This window comes from Mustelus asterias, chromosome 24, assembly GCF_964213995.1.
Source record: "Mustelus asterias chromosome 24, sMusAst1.hap1.1, whole genome shotgun sequence".
NCBI lineage: Eukaryota > Metazoa > Chordata > Chondrichthyes > Carcharhiniformes > Triakidae > Mustelus > Mustelus asterias.
Genome location: NC_135824.1, coordinates 36,548,756 through 36,572,812, shown reverse-complemented (window position 1 = coordinate 36,572,812; position 24,057 = coordinate 36,548,756). Strand labels below are relative to the sequence as shown.

The 24,057-nt window shown below is 42.7% G+C and overlaps 1 protein-coding gene across 3 annotated transcripts in view; it reads left to right on the top strand.

Moving 5' to 3' along the window:
* The window catches only part of arnt2 (aryl-hydrocarbon receptor nuclear translocator 2), a 391,537-nt gene that overhangs the window by 353,477 nt on the left and 14,003 nt on the right, over positions 1–24,057 (top strand). For all 3 annotated transcript variants that reach the window (XM_078241563.1, XM_078241562.1, XM_078241561.1), the window contains exon 17: positions 22,844–22,989. In XM_078241563.1, the coding sequence (XP_078097689.1) occupies positions 22,844–22,989 (146 nt within the window). The remainder of the gene's footprint in view (positions 1–22,843; positions 22,990–24,057) is intronic.

Here is a 24,057-nt window from a genome sequence, read left to right as displayed (position 1 = left end):
TCCTTGTGGAGATGAAATCCCATTTTCACCTTGAGGAAACCCTCCACCACCACCATCATGCTAACTGCGATAGACTTCGAACAGATCCAGCAACTCTAGACTGGACATCCATGAGGCACTGTGGGCCATCAACAGCAGTCAATTGTACTCGACTACAATCTGTAACCTCATGGTTTGGCATATCGCCTACTCTATCATTACCATCAAGCAGAGGGATCAATTTTGGTTCAATGAAGAGTGCAAAAGACCATACGAGGAGCAAAAGCAGACATACCAAAAAATTAAGTGTCAAATTGGTGAAGCTATAGCACAGGACTACTTGCATGTCAAACAGCAGAAGTAGCATCTGATAGTGATTCCACAACCAACAGATCAGATCAAAGCTCTGCCATAACCAGTCGCAAAAAGTATTGGACAATTCAATAACTCAATGATGGTGGAACCCAGCAAATCAGCACAAAAGGTAAGGCTGGAGCATTTGGAACCATTTGCGGCCAGAAGTGGATAATTCATCTGGATCTTCTCCTGAAGTCCCCAGATATCAGATATCAATCTTCAGCCAATTCAATTCAATCCACATGATATCAAAGTCCTGGACCTCCCTCCCTAACAGCACTGTGGGTGTACCTGATCCACATGGACTGCAGCGGTTCAAGGACATGGTTACCGACCAGTTAAGGATGGTCAATAAATGCTGGTCTAGCCAGTGACGCCCACATCCTATGAACTAATAAACAAATATTATCCCATAATGCCAGTTAACTATTACTTCTGACTGCACAGACTTACCAGTTTGAGTTAAGCTTAAGGGTTTTTCTCTGACAACTATTGATGAATTTAGGGTTTATCTATTAATAGCAGTGCAAGATATATTTTCAGACTTAGGAAGGGCAGGCACAAGTCACCAGTACAAGTACTTTTATTTCTTTTGAGCTGCTAGCAGGAGTTCCTGAGAGGTTGATCCTTGACTTCAGGTGATTCCAAACGTATCCAGGAAATTTAGCAATTTGATCATAGAGTTTTTGACTTTGAGTTCAAGTTATTCTAACTCTATTGCTCACTGAAAAGGCCACATTTAAAATTTTGTGCATATCTAACAAAATCAGCAATGTGTATTTATACAGCATCATGAGCTCCTGATGTCCTGAATTGTTTTATAGCTAATTCATAGCTAATTGTAACGTAGGGACCAAGGTAGTCAATTTACACACAGCAAGCTGCAACAAGAGCAATATGGTGATTACCAAATTCTCTGCTTTGATGTTCATTGAGAGATAGATCTTTTTAAACTTTCTCTCAGTATTGTACTGGGAAGTGTTGTCCAAGATTATGTGCTCAAATCCTTAGAATGAGGATTGAATTTACGATTTTGACTCAGAAGCAAGAATGTGACTCCTCAACAGAAAAATGTCTCAACATACTTCTCAAAGGTCGAGTAAGAACTAAAAGCTGAGCCAAAGGAAGGAGGTATTAGCAGTTGGCAAAATTTGGGGAGTGAGTTTCATAACGCCTGGAATGGATAGCTAATGTCTACAGCTACCACTGTGATTAGAAGGAAAAAGGGATTCAGAAAAGGCCAGAGGAATGTCTATTGAGTTGCAGTGTACGAGGAAATTATAGAGCATGGGAGAGGTGAGGCCCATGACAGGATAGGTTAATACACGGTTTGTAAAAGAAACAAACTTGAGTGGCTTAATGATCTTTCTAATTTTCGACTTGATCTTGTCATCTCTCTCAACAGGTTGAAAAAATGTTTTGTTTTTAAGAATGATTCAATGAGTAATTTAAGGAGAAGGTACACCATCAGTCTTATTTCTTCAACCAGTGTTTGTGCCCAGAATATCATCACTTTACAGTGGTGCGTGAGTTAAATATCAGATTGACTGGGCATTGTTGATTAACTTCATGAAAGGTCTTGAAAAACAAGTAATAAGTTCTTGATTCACTTTCAGTGGATGGATTCAAAAAGCTATAAATCCCAAAGTGCAAGCTGTCAGCTCAAGAATGTAAAAGCCCGATGTTAATAGAAAGATGATACAATGCTGTTATATCAGAAATAAGTTATAAGATTGTCATTCCCACTTCCGATGGATCTGCCCTAAATATTCCTGTTTTCACCGTGCAGTTTTAATCAGTTCTCTGCCTGATATGTGGCGCAATCGGTTGGTGCATTCGGCTGTTAACGAAAAGGATGGTGGTTCGATCCCACCCAATGACGAAGTGCATTCGTCTCTGGGCGACACGATGACACAGTGGTTAGCACTGCTGCCTCAGTGCCAGGGACCCGGGTTCGATTCCCGGCTCGGGTCACTGTCTGTGTGGAGTTTGCACGTCCTCCCCGTGTCTGTGTGGGTTTCCTCCGGGTGCTCCGGTTTCCTCCCACAGTCCGAAAGACATACAGGTTAGGTGTATTGGCCATGCTAAATTCTCCCTCAGTGTACCCGAACAGGCGCCAGAGTGTGGCGACTAGGGGAGTTTCACAGTAACTTTATTGCAGTGTTAATGTAAGCCCACATGTGACACTAATAAATAAACTTTAACTTTACGAAAGCTTACAGCAATGTATTTTTTTCATAACATAACTCCACAGTTCTTTTATTCCCTGCACCTTCTTTATTCCCCCTGTAAAAGAAATCTCAACCGTGTGGAAGAAACATGTTTCAATCAGCTGTGTGCTTGCGTGGTTTGTCATGACCCTTTTAACTCCAGCAGTTGTGCAGAATGCAGTGATCCCAGATGTCCATCTGTTCCAATTGTACCAATTTGCCAAACTTGTCTCCCTGCTGGGTCAGGGTTGCTATTTCAGTATCTGCCCAACTCTCACATAGTGAGTGAAATGCAAGAATTAGAAGAATGTAAATGCACAGCAGATACATAATACAGGAGCATTTTAGTCAGTGTTTAATATGACTACAATGCATCAAAAACATACCAACTGTCAGTTCAACCAGGGAAACACTGACAGTAAATTAATGATTTTGATATGCTAAAGGTTTATTCCAAGTATTTTTGACCAGCAGCCAGAAGAACCTCTTCAGTTTTATAGTTCACTAAGAGTTCTACAAAAACAAGTTGTCAAATTGTGTTTTATTTTCTCATTTACTTGAAGCTTACTCATGCGGTGTTTATGGATTGGGTTTTTCAAACATACTCAAACATACAGCATGATGAGAAAATGATGGCTTGCAGTTAAAACCTCTCATTTCTCAAGGATAAGTGCCAATTACTTCAGGTCAGCCATGGATATTTCTGTTCCCCTCCATCCCAGAGGATCCGTTAAATAATGTTGGGAGTGTGTCCAAAGCACATTTCCTGCGAGCGAGACTTCCCAGGCCTGACTGCAGAATCACCACTGGCATCTTTTTAGACTTTTTGGTGTTTATATTTTGGTGTGGTAAGGATGTGCTACAAGAGCAAGGTAAAACAAGTCAACAGTTAGGAACCCTCAATTTTGAACACTTTGTAATGGGTCCAGTATTGGGCCAAGGGATCATACTTTGAACTATTTATATTCTATTATTGCACTCTGCTTCATTGTGTATGTATGCATTTTCCCATCATGCCTGTGCCAGCTCTTTGAAAGAAATATCCAATTAGATCCACTCAGCATTATGCTGCAAAGTTTTCATTTTCAGGTATATATCTAACTCCTATGTGAGTTGATATTGTAGCGATTCTCTTTTCAGATGATGTCCACCTCTCCTCCAAATCTGCCATCAACAGCCCTTTCAAGAGAAACCAACCCGTGACCACACTGCCCCAGCAAGCTATTCTCCATCTCCGATCTCCCTTTTACTCTTGAACATGGTACCGCCTCCCAAATCCGTGCCCACCTTTCCCAGAACTCCCATGATTTTTTAAAATTATTTTGCGGGATGCAGGCACCACTGGTGAGGCCAGCATTTATTGCCCATTCCTAATTGCTCTTGAGAAGGTGGTGATGAGCTGCCTACTTGAACCACTGCAGGTTATGTGGTGTAGGCACATCCACACTGCTGTTAGGGAGGGAGTTTCTCCAGAATTTAATTCCTCCAACCAGGCTTCTGCTTGTGTAACTGTACCGAAACTGCTCTTTTCAAAGTTCCAAATAACAGCTTGCATCACTGGCAATACGCTATCCCTCCTTTCTACCTTCCTGCAGCTTATTACACAGTTGACCATACACTATCCTCCTCTATCTTCTCTCCGCTATCATCTACCTGAATGGGACTGCAGTCACCTGTTCAATTTTAATCTAACTAATCATAGAAAATTACCTGCAATGGCATCTCTTTCTTCCACATCATTACCTCTTGTGTCCCCACTTTCCCCCCCTCCTCCCTTCCCATTCCTCATCTGCATAAACCACTTAGCAGCAACATATGAAAACATGGGGCAGGATTTTCCAGCTGTGCTCACCCCAAAGCTGGAAATTCCTGCCCGAGGTCAACAGACCTTTGCATGATCACCCCCCATCCCAGCCTGCTATGATTCCCATGGCGAGCAGGATGGGAAAATTCCACCTAAGGTGTCAGTTTTCATGTTTACACCAAAGACGTCCTGCTTGGTCTCACCGCTACCCCTCTTCACTGCTCCACTGTCACTAAATCCGCAGGATGTTTATCTGACACCCAGTACAAGATGAGCTACAGGATCCTTCCCTTCCCAGGAAACTGTCAAAGGCTGAACCAGACTGTTCACAGCCTTGGTATTGTATTTGCTCCTGTGATGAGTTTCCACCCACATACCTGTACCAGAACCAAAACAGAAAATGCTGGGAAATCTCAGCAGTTCTGACAGTATCTGTGGAGGGAGAACAGAGCCAGTGTTTCGAGTCTGGATGATTCTTTGTCTTTAACATATCTGTACCACCAATTTCCACTTGAAGACACTGCCTACTGTTAACCATCCCTGCTTGAAAAACCCTCATGCATGTATTTGCTGCCTCTAAACTTGACTATTCCAATAGGTAATCCCAATTTTAATCTTTGACCATTGTTGACCGAACCTTCAGCTATCTTGGATCTAAGCTCAAGAATTCCCTCCCTAAGACCATAAGATGTAGGAGCATAAGTAAACTATTCGGCCCATTGAATCTGTTCCACTATTCACAAGATCATGATCAATGAGATTATGAGGAAGATATAATCCTCAACTCCACTTTCCCATTTTATCCCCATTACCCTTGATTCCCTTGCTGATTAAAAATCTTGTCTATTTCAACCTTGAATATACTTAGTCTCTACAGCCCTCTGCGGTAAAGAATTCCACAGATTCACTACCCACTGAGAGAAGAAATTCTTCCTCATTCATGTCTTAAATGGACAACTCTTTACTCTGAGATGATGCCCTAAGCCTCTCTCTCATTTTTCTCCCTCTTTTAAGACACTCCTTGAAAACTCCCCCTTGACCAACCTTTTGACCACCTACCCTAATATCTCCTAATGTAAGGTGCTATCACATTTTGATTTGTAATGCTCCTAGGAAGCTGCTTGGGAATTCATTGTGTTCAAAGTGCCAAATAAATCCAACTTGGTTATGTTATTGTTCCCTTTTGAACATCACTACTGAATCTGCCTCTCCTGCCTCAGGAAAACAAAAAATACCGATCAGAGTATTCTGTAAATGGCAATAAGCTAGTAACTGTGGTGGACCGCAGGAATTTAAGATTCCAAGTGCAAACATCATAAACGAAAGTGGGCAGATAGATTTTAAAAAATAAAAATGTTAATGGAATGTTGACCTTGATCTTTACCCAACTTGAATACATTTTGTGCTGTAACAAGTCTGCCATTCTGTCTGGAAGTTGTGTTGTAGCTGTACTGAGTTATGGTTCGCCTGCATCTGCATTGTGTGCACTACACCTCAGGAAGTATACACTGCCTTGGAAGGGTTTGCAGGGCAGATGCACCAGTCCAAAAGGATTCAGTTATAAGGACCAAAGAAATAGGAGAGACATGTGTTCTCTTTAGTTTAGAAAACGAAGGGGTGATCTGATTGAAGTGTTTAAGATGATGAAATACAATAGGAGAGTCCACTACAAGAGGACATGAGCTGAAAATTAGAGCAAGCGCCATCCATAGGTGACATCAGGGCGTACTTCTTCACAGAAAAGGGTGGAGGAGATGTGGAACTCTCACGTCCCCGTCCCCCCCGGACTGAGGGCAATGATCTGCGTGAAAGTTGAGAGTCCATACAGAAAGTGAGTTATGTGGATAGATTGATCAATCTATCCCTTTGTCTACTGCCTGGTTAAAACTGATTTTAATCTGCATCAGTGCAATAGTTTTTAATTGTGTTGTCCCTGGAGGGATGTAGTTAGTTAGGTTCAATGCTGTTATCAATAGCTGAGTACTGAGGAAGCCTCTTCTGCAGCTACGTTAGTTACTACTGGAGGGCAATTAGTTATGGTTGTATTTCAAGGTTAGTAGTTCACTTTCTAGCTATAGCACTAGTCATTCTTCAAGTGAAAATACTGTGTCCCACGCTTCTTGAATTCATCTTTGAGCCTTCAGTGATATATGCATTTAGCTGTTAACTTCCATTTATGTATATCGTTTATCTGAAAATAGTGATTGATGCCTATTCTGCACACCAAAAAGGCATATCCTTCTGTTGAGGGAATAATTCTTCATATTTTCCTGTGTAAATGTCATATTAAATCAGTCCTGAGCAATCTGTCTCCTTAACCTTACACACATTCTGGAAACAGAGGCACTCTGAGGGAGAAGGAAATTTAAAGGTTCATGCTGAAATGTCGAGATACCCATCTCTGAGGAAGGCCAGTAGAAGCAATTTATCCTTACTATTATAAACAGGAAGTATTGGATATACTGAGCAGGTCTGGCAGCATTTGTTCACAGCAAAATGGAGTTGAAGGGTCAGATTTTCGAGCCCGATGGGAATGGGACCGGGGGTGCGATCAGGCTCCCGTGTATGCCACCTCAACACCACGGTTCCAACCTGGAGCCATTTTGAAATAGGCTGGACCAAGGCGGAACAGGTGCCTTGTGTGCACGTAGCTGAAATTAATTAAGGAGCCTACTGTGGTTCTTCACTTACACTGAGTGGAATTTTCCAGATAACAAGCTGGCTTCCTCTGCAATGACTGAAACATAACCAGTGAAAGGTGACAGCCTCCCACCAGCAAGGGGGGGGGGGGGGGGGGGGGGGCAGGGGCAGGGGACTAGTGCTCCAGTGGCCACCTTAAACCTTGACCACTTTGCCATTCAGATCTCCTCCAGACCCACCTTTTATTTCTTTACTTTTGCCTTGTGCCATTAATCCTTTAATTATTTAAATACAACCTTCCCTGACTTCAACCATATTGCGGACTTTACCCATCAATCCACCCCTTTCCCTGTCTCTGTGCTTGTTTAAAACCTGTTACTTCCCACACTTCTCCAATTCTGTTCTACCCTCCACAGATGCTGCAAGGCCGACTGAGTATTTCCAGCATTTTCAATTTTTTTATTTCAAATTTCCAGCATCTGCAGCATTTGCCTTCTGCTAAACTATCCTGATGTCCACATCAGAAATGCTGACGCTCAGGAGCAGAACACAAGCATAGCAAGGTAACCCCCATGTGTTTGAGAGCATTTATATCAGTTTCCAGACATGGCAGTCAAGCAGCATTGTTTTGAAGAGAATAATGAATGTCACTTTTGAATTCCTTGCCAGGCAACTTAATTTGATTTCGTGACATGATAGAACTTAACATCCTTTTTGGTAAATTGGGTTTTTACAATTTCACAGATTATTTACTTATCAGAATTGGTTGGATGGATTTTTATAAAGCTTGATTTGTGACAACGTGCCCAGAAAATGAGTGTGTTGAAGCCTGTCGTGCATTGGGATAGTAAATACATTGTGTTGAAGCAAACCAGTATTTGTCAGATCATGCATCTCAATAAATTCTCAAGTGATACTTTGAGAATGTCACTGCAAAGAGATAAATCGGTAAATACATCTTCGTTTTTTAGGTTATTTATCGGTTGGTAGCATGCTGAGTAAATAAATATGAAACAAGTAAATCTATGCACCAATGGTTATTGGTTTTAATATTTAGCAATCTTACTTCATTACTCTTGATTCCTCAAAAAATATAAGGATTAGCTTGTGGGGCAATGAGGGTGTGTGTGTCTGCTTTACACCCTGTCTCAGAAATCATAGAAACCCTACAGTACTGAAAGAGGCCATTCAGCCCATCGAGTCTGCACCGACCACAATCCCACCCAGGCCCTACTCTCATATCCCTACATATTTACCCACTAATCCCTCTAACCTACGCATCTCAGGACACTAAGGGGCAATTTTTAGCATGGCCAATCAACCTAGCCCGCACATCTTTGGACTGTGGGAGGAAACCAGAGCACCCGGAGGAAACCCACGCAGACACGAGGAGAATGTGCAAACTCCACACAGACAGTGACCCGAGCCGGGAATCGAACCCAGGTCCCTGGAGCTGTGAAGCAGCAGTGCTAACCACTGTGCTACCGTGCCGCCCCTCAGCTTTCACAATCACTCCCAAAATCACACAACACTAACTCTCACTCACACAGTGTGTGGGACTCTTATGTGGGACTTTGTCGAAAGCCTTCTCAAAGTCCAAATAAACCACACCCACTGGCTCACCCTCATCAACTCTACTAGTTACATCCTCAAAGAATTCCAGTAGATTTGTCCTTTTGTAAATCCATGCTGACTTCTGTCCGATCATACCACTGTTTAAAGTTGTACCAAACCTTATCTTTCCGAAAGTTGCTCTTCAGCCCTTTGAGGGAGAAAAAAATGAAAATGTGCTTCCCTGCCCATGTGAAAAAGTTGGATAAGCCTGAGCGATCCAATTGGTGCCATTCCCTTGGCCTATCCCAGTTCCTGCGTGCTTTTTCCTGTCAAGTATTTATTCAGTTTCCTTTTGAAAGTCAACATTGAATCTGCTTCCATCACCCTTTTGGAGAGTGTATTCCAGCTCACCCTAACTCACGCCACCAAAAAAAACTCCCCATCATACCCCTGTTTCGTTTGCTGATTAGCTTAAATCTGTGTTCCCAACCTCTCCTGCCAATGGAAATAGTTTGTTCCTCTATACTCTTATTGAAGTTTAAGTTTGATTCCCTTTATTAAATTTTCCCTTGGCCTACATTGTTCTAAAGAGAACAATCCCAGATTTTCTCATTCCTCCACATAATCAGTGTCCCTAATTCCTGGTACCATAAACTCCCCTGCTCCCTCTCCAAGACCTTAATCTGTTTCCGAAACTGAGATGTTTAGAATTGAATACAATGAGGCGAATTTTCCCCTTCCGCCCGCCACGGGAATCGTAGCATCGGACCATGGGAAGGTCCGTTGACCTCAGGTGGGATTTTCTGGTTTCAGGGCTGGTAGGCCAGAAAATCCTGCTCAATATTCCAGCTGTTTGATTTGATTTATTATTGTCACATATATTAGTATACAACGAAAAGTGTTGTTTCTTGCATGCTATACAGACAAAGCATACCATTCATAGAGAAGGAAAGGAGAGAGTGCAGAATGTAGTTTTACAGTCAAAGCTAGGGTTTAGAGAAAGATCAACTTGGTGCGAGGTAGGTCCATTCAAAAGTCTGATGGCAGCAGGGACGAAGTCAGTTGGTATGTAACTTAAGACTTTTGTATCCTTTTCCCAAGAGCAGAAGGTGGAAGAGAGAATGTCCGGGGTGCGTGGGGTCCTTAATTATGCAGGCTGCTTTTCCGAGGATGCGGGAAGTGTAGACAGAGTCAGTGGATGGGAGGCTGGTTTTCATGTTGGACTGGCCTTCATTCATGACCCTTTGTAGTTTCTTTGCGGATCTTGGGCAGAGCAGGAGCCATACCAAGCTGTGATACAGCCAGAAATAATGCTTTCTATGGTGCATCTGTAAAAGTTGGTGCGAGTCGTAGCTGACATGCCAAATTTCCTTAGTCTTCTGAGAAAGGCGTTGGTGGGCTTTCTTAACTACAGTGTCGGCATGGGGGGTACCAGGATAGGGTGTTGGTGATGTGGACACCTAAAAACCTGAAGCTCGCAACCATTTCTACTTCGTCCCCATTAATGTAGACAGGGGCATGTCCTCCACTGCGCTTCCTGAAGTTGATGACCACCTCCTTCATTTTGTTGACATTGAGGGAGAGATTGTCATTGCACCAGTTCACCAGATCCTCTATCTCATTCCTGTACTCTGTCTCGTCACCGTTTGACATCCGACCCACTCCGATGGTGTCGTCAGCAAACTTGAAAATGAAGTTGGAGGAGAATTTGGCCACACAGTCATCGGTGTATAAGGAGGCTGAGGACACAGCCTTGTGGGGCACCAGTGTTGGGGATGATCGTGAAGAAAATGTAGTTGTCTATCATTACTGATTACGGTCTGTGGGTTAGGAAGTTCAGGATCCAGTCGCAGAGGGAGGAGCCCAGGCCCAGGCCCAGGCCCTGGAGTGTGGGAATAATGGTATTGAAGGCTGAGCAGTAGTCGATAAATAGGAGTCTGACATAGGTGTCTTTGTTATCTAGGTGTTCCAGGATTGAGTGCAGGGCCAGGGAGATGGCGTCTGCTGTGGACATGTTGCAGCAGTGGGCAAACTGTAGTGGATCCAGGCAATGTGGGAGGCCTGAATTGATTCATGCCATGACTAACCTTTTGAACAGTAAGACATCTCACAATACCAGGTTAAAGTGCAGCAGGTTTGTTTGGTATCACGAGCTTTTGGAGCGCTGCTCCTTCATCAGGTGAGTGAAGGAGTAGCACTCTGAAAGCTCATGATACCAAATAAACCTGTTGGACTTTAACCTGGTTTTGTGAGACTTCTTACTGTGCCCACCCCAGTCCCAACACCAGCATCTCCACATCGTGGCTGCAACCTTTTGAAGCACTTCACAATGATGGATGTCAGAGCCACCAGACAAAAGTCATTAAGGCACACTGCTTGGCTTTTCTTTGTTACCGGGATGATGGTCACCATCTTAAGAAGATCATTAATTTGTGGCTTAACTAATGATCTTGTTAAGATATAGCTTGCTTGCTTGTGTACTCTATACCCTATTCGTAAAGCCAAGGATCCCATATGTTCTTTTTGTCAACCTTCTCAAATTATCCTGATCCCTTCAAACATTTGTGTATGTTAATCCTTGGGCTTCTGTTGCTGCATCCCTTTTAACATTTTACAAGTGTTCCATGAACACTGTCTGAATTTTTATTGTGCAAAAGTTGCCAGGATTTGGACTTGTTACTTAATTTCTGAAAGCACAGCAAACAAATTGGAACTTCTGATAGAGAACGCAATCATCGGTTTTCTATCCTTCTTAATAATGTCAATTGGCGATTCCCATTTTGACCAGAAGACATTTCCCTGTTCTGTTGGAAATTAATTTCATTGAATCTCCAATCCAAGCCAAAAATTGTCTGTTATTTGTTATCGCAAGACAGGTTTGTTTCCATCATGCATTGCTTTTTCCTCGCTAAATCCATTTCGTGTTTAAACTGTTTTAAAACTGTTACACAGTCTACAAAATTTTTCATTTCTCAATGCACTTTTTTTCTTTACTTACCAACCCCCAGGACCGCTCAGTTTGGGTTTTGCCAGGACCACTCAGTTCCTGATCTCATTACAGCCTTGGTTCAAATATGGACGAAAGAGCTGAACTCCAGAAGTGAGGTGAGAGTGACTGCCCTTGACATCAAAGCAGCTTTTGACTGAGTGTGGCACCAAGAAGCCCGAGCAAAGCTGGAGTCAATGGAAATCACAGAGGAAAACTCTCCACTGGCTGGAGTCAGACCTGGCACAAAGGAAGGTGGTTGTGGCTGCTGGAGGCCAATCAGCTCAGCCCCTGACCTGGCCACAGGAGGTCCTCAGTTCAGTGCAGTAGGCCCAACATCTTCAGCTGCTTCATCAGTTACCTTCCTCCAAAAAAGATCAGAAGTGGAGATGTTTGATGATTGCAGTCCCAGTTGCATTCTCAATTCCTTAAATAATGAAGAAGTCTGTTGTACCCACTTGAAAGTAAAAAAGATGGCATCTGTATCATACTTTTCACAACTACTAGAGACCTCAATGTTTTACAGCATTGTAGTGTTTTTGAAGTGTAGTCACTTTTTTTTAATTCATTCATGGCATGTAGAGTCATAGAGGTTTACAGCATAGAAACAGGCCCTTCAGCCCAACTTGTCCAGGCCGCCTGGTTTTTAACCATTAAACTAGTCCCAATTGCCCACGTTTGGCCCATATCCCTCTATACCCATTTTACCCATGTAACTGTCTAAATGCATTTTAAAAGACACAATTGTACCCGCCTCTACTCCTACCTCTGGCAGCTTGTTCCAGACACTCACCACCCTCTGTGTGAAAAAACTGCTCCTCTGGACCCTTTTGTGTATCTCCCCTCGCACCTTAAACCTATGCCCTCTAGTTTTAGACGCCCCTACTGTTGGGAAAAGATGTTGACTCTCTACCTTATCTATGCCCCTCATTATTTCATAGATCTCTATAAGATCACCCCTCAGCCTCCTATAGAACAAAGAGATCTAGGAATACAGGTTCATAGTTCTTTGCTCCAGGGAAAAAAGTCCCAGTCTATCCAGCCTCTCCTTATAACTCAAACCATCAAGTCCCGGTAGCATTAACATAGAAACATAGAAAAACTACAGCACAATACAGGCCCTTCAGCCCACAAAGTTGTGCCGAACATGTCCCTACCTTAGCGATTACTAGGCTTACCTATGACCCTCTATCTTACTAAGTTCCATGTACTTGTCTAAAAGTCTCTTAAAAGACCCTATCGAATCCGCCTCCACCACCGTTGCTGGCAGCCCATTCTACGCACCCACCACCCTCTGAGTGAAAAACTTACTCCCGACATCTCCTCTGTACCTACTCCCCAGCACCTTAAACCTGTGTCCTCTTGTGGCAACCATTTCAGCCCTGGGAAAAAGCCTCTGACTATCCACTCGATCAATACCTCTCAACATCTTATACACCTCTATCAGGTCACCCCTCATCCTTCGTCTCTCCAAGGAGAAAAGGCCGAGCTCACTCAACATAAGAACATAAGAAATAGGAGCAGGAGTAGGCCATCTAGCCCCTCGAGCCTGCCCCACCATTCAATAAGATCATGGCTGATCTGATAGTGGTTTAGTTCCACTTACCTGCCCGCTCCCCATAACCCTTCATTCCCTTATTGATCAGAAATCTATCCACCTGTGACTTAAACATATTTAACGAGGTAGCCTTCACTGCTTCAATGAGCAGAGAATTCCAGAGATTCACTACCCTCTGAGAGAAGAAGTTCCTCCTCAACTCTGTTCTAAACTGACTGCCCCTTATTTTGAGGCTGGGTCCTCTAGTTCTTGTTTCCTTTCTAAGTGGAAAGAATCTCTCTGCCTCTACCCTGTCTAACCCCTTCATTATCTTATATGCCTCTATAAGACCTCCTCTCAGCCTTCTAAACTCCAACGAGTACAGGCCCAATCTACTCTATCTCTCCTCATAAGCTAACCCCCTCATCTCTGGTATCAACCTGGTGAACCTTCTCTGTACTCCCTCCAAGGCCAATATATCCTTCCGCAAATAAGGGGACCAAAATTGCACACAGTACTCTAGTTGCGGCCTCACCAGTACCTTGTACAATTGCAGCAAGACCTCCCTGCTTTTATACTCCATCCCCTTCGCGATAAAGGCCAACATTCCATTTGCCTTCTTGATCACCTGCTGCACCTGCAAACTGAGTTTTTGTGATTCATGCACAAGGGCCCCCAGGTCCCTCTGCACAGTAGCATGTTGTAATTTTTCACCATTTAAATAATAATCCATTTTACTATTATTCCTTCCAAAGTGGATAACCTCACACTTGTCACCGTTATACTCCATCTGCCAGATCCTCGCCCACTCACTTAGCCTATCCAAATCTCTCTGCAGACTTCCCGCATCCTCCACGCAATTCGCTTTCCCACTCATCTTTGTGTTAACCGCAAACTTTGTTACCCTACACTCGGTCCCCTCCTCCAGATCGTCTATGTATATGGTGAACAGTTGAGGCCCCAGCACCGATCCCTGCGGCACACCACTAGTCACCAACTGCCAACCAGAAAAGCACCCATTTATTCCAACTCTCTGCTTCCTGTTAGATAGCCAATCCCCAATCCACGCTAACACTTTACCCCCAACTCCGTGTACCTTAATCTTCTGCAGCAACCTTTTGTGAGGCACCTTATCGAACGCCTTCTGGAAATCCAAAAACACCACATCCACCGGTTCCCTTCTGTCAACTGCACTCGTTACATCTTCATAAAAATCCAGTAAATTCGTCAAACACGACTTTCCCTTCATGAATCCATGCTGCGTCTGCTTGATCGAACCATTTTTTTCCAGGTGTCCTGCTATTTCTTCTTTAATGATGGATTCCAGCAATTTCCCAACTACGGACGATAAGCTAACTGGCCTGTAGTTACCCGCCTTTTGTCTACCTCCTTTTTTAAACAGTGGCATCACATTAGCTGTTTTCCAATCAGCCGGCACTTCCCCAGAGTCCAGTGAATTTTGATAAATTACAGCCAGCGCATCTGCTATTACTTCTGCCATTTCTTTCAGTACCCTGGGATGCATTCCATCCGGGCCCGGGGACTTGTCTACCTTTAGTCCCATTAGCCTACCAAGCACTACCTCTTTAGTAATAGTAATCGTTTTAAGGACCTCACCCCCTACAGTCCCACGACCGTCAATTTTCGGTTAGCTATTTGTGTCCTCTACCGTGAAGACCGACACAAAAAACTTGTTTAAGGCCTCGGCCATTTCCTCGTTTCCCATTATTAAATCCCCCTTCTCGTCTTCTAAGGGTCCAACGTTTACTTTAGCTACTCTTTTCCTTTTTATATATTTGTAAAAACTTTTACTATCAGTTTTTATATTTTGTGCTAGTTTAGTTTCATAATCTATCTTTCTTTTCTTTATCGCTTTCTTAGCGTTCTTTGTTGTTTTTTAAAGCTTTTCCAATCTTCTAATTCCCCACTAGTTTTGGCCACTCTGTACGCATCGCTTTTTAATTTAATACTCTCCTTTATTTCCTTATCCACGGCTGGTTATCCCTTTTCTTACATTCCTTCTTTATCACAGGAATATATTTTTGCTGAGTACTGAGAAAAATCTCCTTTAAAAATCCGCCACTGTTGCTCAGCTGTCCTACCAACTAGTCTGCGCTCCCTCATAAGGCATCCTCATAAGGCATGCTCCCCAACCCAGGCAACATCCTTGTAAATCTCCTCTGCACCCTTTCTATGGCTTCCACATCCTTCCTATAATGAGGCGAGCATTCTAGTAAATCTTTTCTGCACTCTTTCTAGTTTACTAATATCCTTTCTATAATATGGTGACCAGAACCATAAACAGTATTCCAAGTGTGGCCTTACTAATGTTTTGTACAACTTCATCAAGACGTCCCAACTCCTGTATTCAGTGTTCTGACCAATGAAACCAAGCATGCCGAATACCTTCTTCACCACATTGTCCACCTGTGACTCCACTTTCAAAGAACTATGAACCTGTATTCCTAGATCTCTTTGTTTTATAACTCTCCCCAATGCCCTACCATTAACTGAGTAAGTCCTGCCTGATTTGATCTACCAAAATGCATCACCTCGCATTTATCTAAATTAAACTCCATCTGCCATTCATCAGCCCATTGGCCCAATTGACCAAGATCCCATTGCAATCCCAGATAACCTTCTTCACTGTCCACTATGCCACCAATCTTGGTGTCATCCACAAACTTGCTAACTATGGCTCCTAAATGTGGGTGTCACTGGCTAGGTCGCTGCAGTCCATGTGATGTAGGTACATCCCCGGTGCTGTTAGGGAGGGTATTCCAGGATGTTGACGCAGTGACAGTGAAAGGAACGGCGATATGTTTCCAAGTCAGGATGGTAAGTGACTTGGAGGGAACTTGCAGGTGGTGGTGTTCCCATGGTGTGACACAGTTGTGGGTTTGAAAGCTGCTATCCAAGGAGTGTGGTGAGTTCCTGCAGTGCATCTGCTGCCAATGTGTGTTGGTCGTGGAAGGAGTGAATGTTTGTGGATGGGGTGAAATTCAAGCAGGCAACTTTGTCCTGAATGGTATCAAGCTTCTTGAATGTTGTTGGAGCTGCATTTATTGAGACAAGTGGAGAGTATTCCATTACACTTCTGACTTGTGCCTTGTAGATTGTGGATAGGCTTTGGGGAAACAGAAGATGAGTTACTCACCACAGGGTTTCCAGCTTCTGACCTGCTCTTGTAGCCACCGTATTTATATGGCTAGTCCAGTTCAGATTCTGGTCAATGGCAGCCCCCATGATGTCGATAGTGGGGGATTCAGCAATGATAATGCAATTGAATGTCAAGGAGCGATGGTTAAATTCTCTCTTGTTGGAGATTATGGTTGCCTGGTACTTGTGTAGTACAAATGTTACTTGTCACTTGTCAGCCTGAGTTTGGATATTGTCCAGACCTTGCTGCATTTGGACATGGACTGCTTCACTATCTGAGGAGTTGTAAACTTCTGCACTTCGCACCTGGAAGGAAAGTAATTGATTCAGCAGTTGAAGATGGTTGGATCTAGGACCACCCGAGGAGCTCCTTCAGTGGTATTCTGGAATTGAGATTTTTGACCTCCTACAACCATAGTTTTCTTCCTTTGTGCTAGGCAGCAGAGAGATATCTCCCTGATTCCAAGGGCTCCTTGATGCCACACTCAGTCAAATGCTGCCTTAATGTCAAGCACAGTCACTTTCATTCACCTCACCTCTGGAGTTCAGCTCATTTGTCCATATTTGAACCAAGGCTGTAATGAGGTCAGGAGCTAGCGACCATGGCAGAACCTAAACTGAGCGTCATTGAGCCAATTATTGCTGAGCAGGTGCTGCTTAACAGCACTTTTGATGGGCAGTAATTGGCCAGGTTGGATTTGTCCTGTTCCTTGTGTACAGGACATACCTGGGCAATTTTCCACATTGTCCGGTAGATGCCAGTGTTGGAACTGTACTGGGACAGTTGGGCTAGGGGCATAGCAAGTTCGGGAGCACAAGCTTTCAGTACTATTGCTAGGGCCCATAGCCTTTGCAGAATCCAGTACCTTCAGCCATTTCTTGATATGACGTTGAGTGAATCGAATTTGGTGAAGACTGGTATCTTGATGCTGGGGACATCCAGAGGAGGCTGAGATGGATCATCCATTGCCACGTCTAGCTGAATATGGTTGCAAATGATTCAGCCTTATCTTTTACACTGATGTGCTGGGCTCCCCCATCATTGAGAATGCGGATTTATATGGACCTGTCCTCTCCAGTGAGTTCAATTGTAATGTAGGAAAAGCGACAAGATCTCGATAACATTTAGGCTTGCGCTGATATGTGTCTATTGGCATTCTGTTGTTGGAGTTGGTCATTGCCGGGCAATTGCGTGGTGTGAAAGTTAAAGCATCATGCTTTAACTTTCAATGGCATCGTCACATCTTCAATCCCGACGACACCAGTGCCCAAAGGTTTAACCGGACAAGCAACATAATAACTGTGGCTACAAGACGAGAGGCTGGATAATCTGTCGAATGACCCAACCCCCTAACTCCATCAAAACCCGAAGTTCAACACCATTCAAGACAAAGCAGACCCACTTGTACAGTACCTATGCACCACACCACTCACTCTGCCATTGATTCAGCATGGCTGCAGTGTTACCATCTTTGACAACACCTTCCAAGTGCACAACTTCTATCACCTTGAAGGGCAAAAGCAGCAAGCACGTTGCCATCACCACCACAAGGTCATATTCAGACCGCAGTGTTTCAAGAAGGTGAATCATCCCTAACTTCTTGAAAATAATTATGGATAGGCAATCAATGCTATCTTTTGTCAGCAATGAACACATCACAGGAATGAATAAAAAAAGATAGTACTCAACTGTTTTACTTTGATACTCGCCTCACCTTCCTGAAAGCTACATCAGGAAATGTGATTTGCATTGATTTTCCTTTTGGTCATTCCCCGGCCCAAATGACCTATCAATCATTCTTCCCCCCCAACAATTCCAAAAGGTCGTAAAGTCCAGGAGAGTGCATTAGGTCCAAATTAAAAATAGACAAAAAGGCCTATTAAATCATTTAAGCAGCAATAAAAAGACATCTAGTCAGGTAGCTCGGTGCATCAATGAAAAAAAAGAGCTGCTTATAACTGCAGAGAACATAATTAAAATACCTTTCTTAAAGGCACAGTAGCATCACATATGTACTTCCCTCAACCAGTAACTTTTTTCCTTTGTTTGCTATTTCTTAGCACCAGTGAAACTAATTTCAGTTTATTTGCATTAGTTTGCTGTTCAGTAACTTCCAAGCAGGTTTAAAAAAAAACCGATTGCTCACCATAAACAACTTGTCTTCTTTAAAACCTTGATATTCAAATCTGTTTCACAAAGCAAATTGTGTTGGAGCATCTGGGTGCCATTAGAGAGTTTCATCTCTTTTTCAAATTGATTATAGTTCAAATGTCCACACCTTGAGCTTTGAAATTCCCATCCTGCGTCCTCTGCTTCTCATAGAAATCATAGAATCCCTACAGTGCAGAAGGAGGCCATACGGCCCATCGAGTCGGCACCGACCACAACAGTGGTGCCTGACGTGGGGCTCGATAGATTAAGATTCTCATGCTCTACCAACTGAGCTAGCCGGGCAGATAAAACCTTCTCTTGGCCTTTTATATACTGCTTAAAACCTATCCTCTTAACCAAGCTTTTAGCTTGATCTTAATATTTCCTATGTCTCCAAGTTGGTTTTAATCTAAGTCCCCTCTTATGAGGTATTTCACCATGCTAAAGGTTCTATATAAATGTACACTACTGTTGTAGAATGCATGGGAAAGATTGAAGAAGGTAGGAGTGCTTACCTTGCAGTTCTCTAAACCCTTTCAACTTATTCAGCCTCTGTGTAATGAAGCTTTCTTACTTCCTCCCCACTGTGTTCTTAGTAATTTAACATAGCTTTCTCCCTCTAACTGAGAAGGAAATGCAGAACAAAGCTGCATTTCCATTGTCAAAGAAGGAAAATCATGTGAGAGGAACACAAAATGGAAACTCTAAGAGAATTTTCTTCATTTGGATGATTGTCTAATTCATTGTTGGAGAATATCTAACAAAACAAGAGAAGCACTGAGTATATAGTCAAAGATTGATTGTCTTTTCCTTCCCAGGCTCTCTCAATATAGGTTTGATTAAGTCTTTTCATAAAAACCCACATATGTCAAGGGTTTTTGTACCAAGATCTTAGAAAATGAGAACTTGTTGAAAACAAAGTTGTCAATAGCCTTGGAGCAAAACTACTCCATCAAAATGCAGCAAGTACAAAGTCTGACCCCTGCAACATCTTTTTGATACAATGCTTCTGCGTGATGGACTTTGCTGAATTCAGGGGCTTTAACACACTTAGTGTTGTTCTTATTGATCGAACTGAGCTGGGCTGAGGAATTTATTTGTGAGACTTTGTCACGTTAGGTCAAGTTGGAATCATATGTCATCAAAACACAATTCAATTATTTATTTTTGGATTACAATGCCAATGGAGGAACAATGGTTACTGATTTATTATTGTGATAATTACAAATAAAAATTGCATAATTAGATGAGCCTGTTAACAAAGGGGTTTCTGAAGTCACTGAGTTCCATGTTAGCATTGTCCCAATCACAGGCTGAATTTTCACAAACATGTTTCTTGAAATATGTACACCAACGCTACTGTACCACCAGAGAACCAATCTCAAATTTTGCAATTTGAAGGTTTGCTTTGAGCACATGTTCACTATTATGTCTAAATCAAATTAAGCTGAACACATCCTGTTTATGTTAGTGATGTAACGACAGATAGTAAGTCATTGCTGTATAGTATGGGATGCTAAATAAAATCCATAGATTTTCGCAAGAGTTGTATCCGGTTGCTATCTTTAGAACAGAGCCCAATAGCTCAGTTTCAAATGAGAGATAAAAGAACAGATACAGGAACCCTTGTCGCATGCTGCACATCACTCTAAATTCCTCAGCTTCCCTGTGATGCCCCGATATGCTCCTGTTCCTGTACTCCAGTCTTTATTGGAACAGTTAGTGACCAGAGAAGACCCATTCCCCTACCAAAGAAAATAATTGCATTAATTTAGTGTCATTCCTGTCCTCACACTGTTCCAAACCCATATAAAATAATTTTAACGTTTAGTTGCTGTGGGCAAATACTGCAGGTAATCAACGCATAGCAAGTAATGAAATAGGAAGAGGAATAGGCAATTCAGCCCCTTGAGTCATTCTGTAATTCCCTGAGATCACGCTGACGTAAAAAGTGCTGCACTCTGCTGAAATGTTGACCTTAGTCAAGTTCTCAGTTCAGAATCTTCTGACGCTGGTTAAAATGCTATCTACTGAGCAAAACTCTTGCTTGCCAGCTTTCTTATTAAAGCTGTCTACTGAACTCCGATTTTTTTTGCTATCATCAGGTTCACATCCTGCCATCTTTAACGAACTGTGTGTGAGAACATTTTCTCCACTCTTAGTTACTTTAGTCTCTCTTGCACCTTAAAGCCACACAAACAAAATATATGAGAAATATGACTCACCCAAATATCATACTCGTAAAACAGCAACGAAACATATCTGAACAGGAAAGAACTTGTCAGTGACCAAAGTAACAAATATTTACAAAGACTACAGGTCAGGAATCAGCTGCCAGTGAACAACTTGCATTTATATAGCATCATAGTAAAACCTCCTCAGGCACTTTGGCTTCATAGAGACGTTATCAAAATAACATTGCCACTAAACCATGTAGGGAGATGATTGGACAACTGACCAAAGAAGTGGGCTTTAAGGGGTGGCTTACAAGAGGAGAGAGAGAGGCAGAGGTTTAGGAAGAGAATCCCAGAGAGTAGATCCTCAGAGCTGAAGATAATGTGATGGAACAATGAAAATTGGGGATATATGAGAAGCCAGCATTGGACACCGTGCCACAGTGGTTAGCACTGCTGCCTCACAGCACCAGGGACCCAGGTTTGATTCCCGCTCGGGTCACTATCTGTGTGGAGTTTGCACGTTCTCCCCGTGTCTGCATGGGTTTCCTCCGGGTGCTCCGGTTTCCTCCCACAGTCCAAAGATGTGCCGCTTAGGTTGACTAGCCATGCTAAATGACCCCTTAGTGTTGGGGGACTCGCTAGGATACATGCATGGGGTTATGGGGATAGGGCCTGGGTGGGATTGTGGTCGATGCAGACTTGATGGGCCGAATGGCCTCCTTCTGCACTGCAAGATTCTATGACATGGGCTGAAATCTCTGAGAACTATAAGGTTGAAAGAGGTTACAAAGATAGGGAGTTCCGAAGCCAAAGAGGAATTTTAAATAGTAGTGAGAAAGAAGCCAATAAATCATTCGAAATATATTTTGTAAGTCCTTTCAGACATCATGTTGTCTTTAGCCAATTTCACACAGATGAGCCAGATTTTTAAAATTTTTTAATTTTTGCAAAGTTAAATTGAGCTCATTATTTTAATGTTAAGTTGGCTGATAGCCATGGTGATTTAAAGTTACCCAGAGAGGGAGTCTCAGCTGACTTATTTTAGTTTGCTGTAGCAGCCAGTATGGTTCACAGCCTAGGATGCTTAACATGGAAAGGATTGCTTTCCGTCATTGTTAATCACGCAGTTACTCTGGGTTATTTAAATAATGAGCAATGTTTTATTTCTATTTTTAAGGGATGGGCCAATCTAGAGCCCTTGGTGATCAATAGCTCAGCAAGTAACCATGTGGACTTGAGACAGAGGTCATAGAATTCCATGCTGTCCCTTTCTCTCTCTCTCTCTCTCTCTCTCTCGTGCTTTCTCCCTCCCTTTCTCTCTGTCACACACAGGGTCAACTAATGAGCCCTGGCATCCTGATTGGAGAGTGAGATAATGCTAATGTGTCAGTAAAGTTTTCTGCCTTTGTTATTTTTTGATTTTCCAAGGAACACCGGGAATTATCTGACCACACGGTGAAAGTGGTATCTGTTCGTTCATATATTTGATGAAAAATCAGTTAACTGCAGTTTGCAGTTATGTCTTTTCTTGAAGGGGTATTTTAACGCTTCTCCTTTCCATAAAGAAAGTAGAATATGCATGTGTGATATTACACTAACCACAGCAACAAATACCATGTTATGGTCCTTTTGTCATTTGACCATTTAACTTGATTTGGGCAGCAAAGGTTGTCTTCCAGAGTGTAAGGAACATGAGGCTACAGGTCACAGAACCTGAAGGAATGTCTCACCGAAAAAAGGAAAAAATTGGGACAACATAAATATATAAAAGATTTAAGAAAAATTGGAAAAGAAAATTTAAACTCACTCGTAAAGTTATCCAAATCCTATTGGGATTGTGGTTATGCCTGAAGCTTAACTTTTTTTTTCAGGTCCTGGGTTGAGTTTTGGTCTTTTCATTAAATTTCCAGTCATCAGGTCTGTAATCTCTAACCTCTGTGTGGCAGCTGCTTTTCTCCCAAGCAAACCCTTTGATGTTATTGATGCCTGTCACTGGTGTCCACTACCTGCACCCGTTTCCCCCACCACCCCACCTCCCCTCCTGTATTATCGTCAACATACTGTGAACAATGTCATAGTAGATGCATTTCTTTCTTTTAAAAAATCAATAAAGAAATTAACATTTAATTTATTCAGTATGATTTCTTGTTTTGTTCATATAGTCTTTGTGTCCTTTTTTGAATTTGTAACATGCTGCGCATTAATTGATATCTGCAGGTTTTCTGGCTATCACTATATTTCCTAATATTAGCTAATGTTTTGGATTTACATTGAAATCTCTCCCACAGCCGAGAGTGGACAGAGTAGTGGACAGTTCCAGGGCAGATCATCTGAAGGCTCGGCTGTATGGTCTCAGTGGCAAGGCCAGCATCACAATCAACAGGCAAATGAGCAGCATACACACCAACAGCAAGGACAACCTGAGGTCTTCCAGGTGAGGGTCTGCTCAAATATTAATCTGTTTCTGAATCTAATGACCACACAGCTCCTCAGATGTGCTGCTTACTCAGTACATTCAGCCGGAACTTTGCAATTCAATCAATGGACCACATTAAAATCGGCACCATCCATGCAACACAACTACAATTGCTTTTCACATCATTGCTGCGCGTTTCCTATTTTGTACTGTTGTACATGTTCATTGATGTTGTACTGTTCAGGGCGGCACGGTAGCACAGTGGTTAGCACTGCTGCTTCACAGCTCCAGGGACCTGGGTTCGATTCCCGGCTTGGGTCACTGTCTGTGTGGAGTTTGCACATTCTCCTCGTGTCTGCGTGGGTTTCCTCCGGGTGCTCCGGTTTCCTCCCACAGTCCAAAGATATGCGGGTTAGGTTGATTGGCCATGCTAAAATTGCCCTTAGTGTCCTGGGATGCGTAGGTTAGAGGGATTAGTGGGTAGGGCCTGGGTGGGATTGTGTTCGGTGCAGACACGATGGGCCGAATGGCCTCTTTCTGTGCTGTAGGGTTTCTAAGATTCTAAGATTCTTCCTAAGATTTGATAACCATCACAACGTTAAGAGTAAAATTTACTCAGTAGATCCTGAAAAAGCACTACACGAGTTCAAAACCCACCAGGACACTTCGAGAATTTGAATGCAGTTCTTTCTTTTCCAATCTGGAAATAAAGAAGCTGTAAAAATTGTTAAAGTGAGAATGTAGCTGAGGAATTGTTATAAAAACCCAAATAATTTCCTTTAGAAAATAAATCTAATGTCCTTATCTAGTCTGGACTTTAGTCCCACACCAGTTGGCTGCCCCTAATTACCTTCTGAAGTGATCCAGGAAGCCACTTAATTGCATCTAACCACAAGCAATTAGGGATGGGCAATAAATACCAGCCTTCTCAGTGGTACCCACATCCAGAACTGAATTTAGGAACTCTCTCGGTGACCCTGTGTGACTCTGTGTAATCCTGAGCAGTCAGGTAACAATCAAAACAGGCAGCAACAAGCAGCTCTATTAGGATATAAGACTTGGGCACATATTGGAAGGTTATATTCC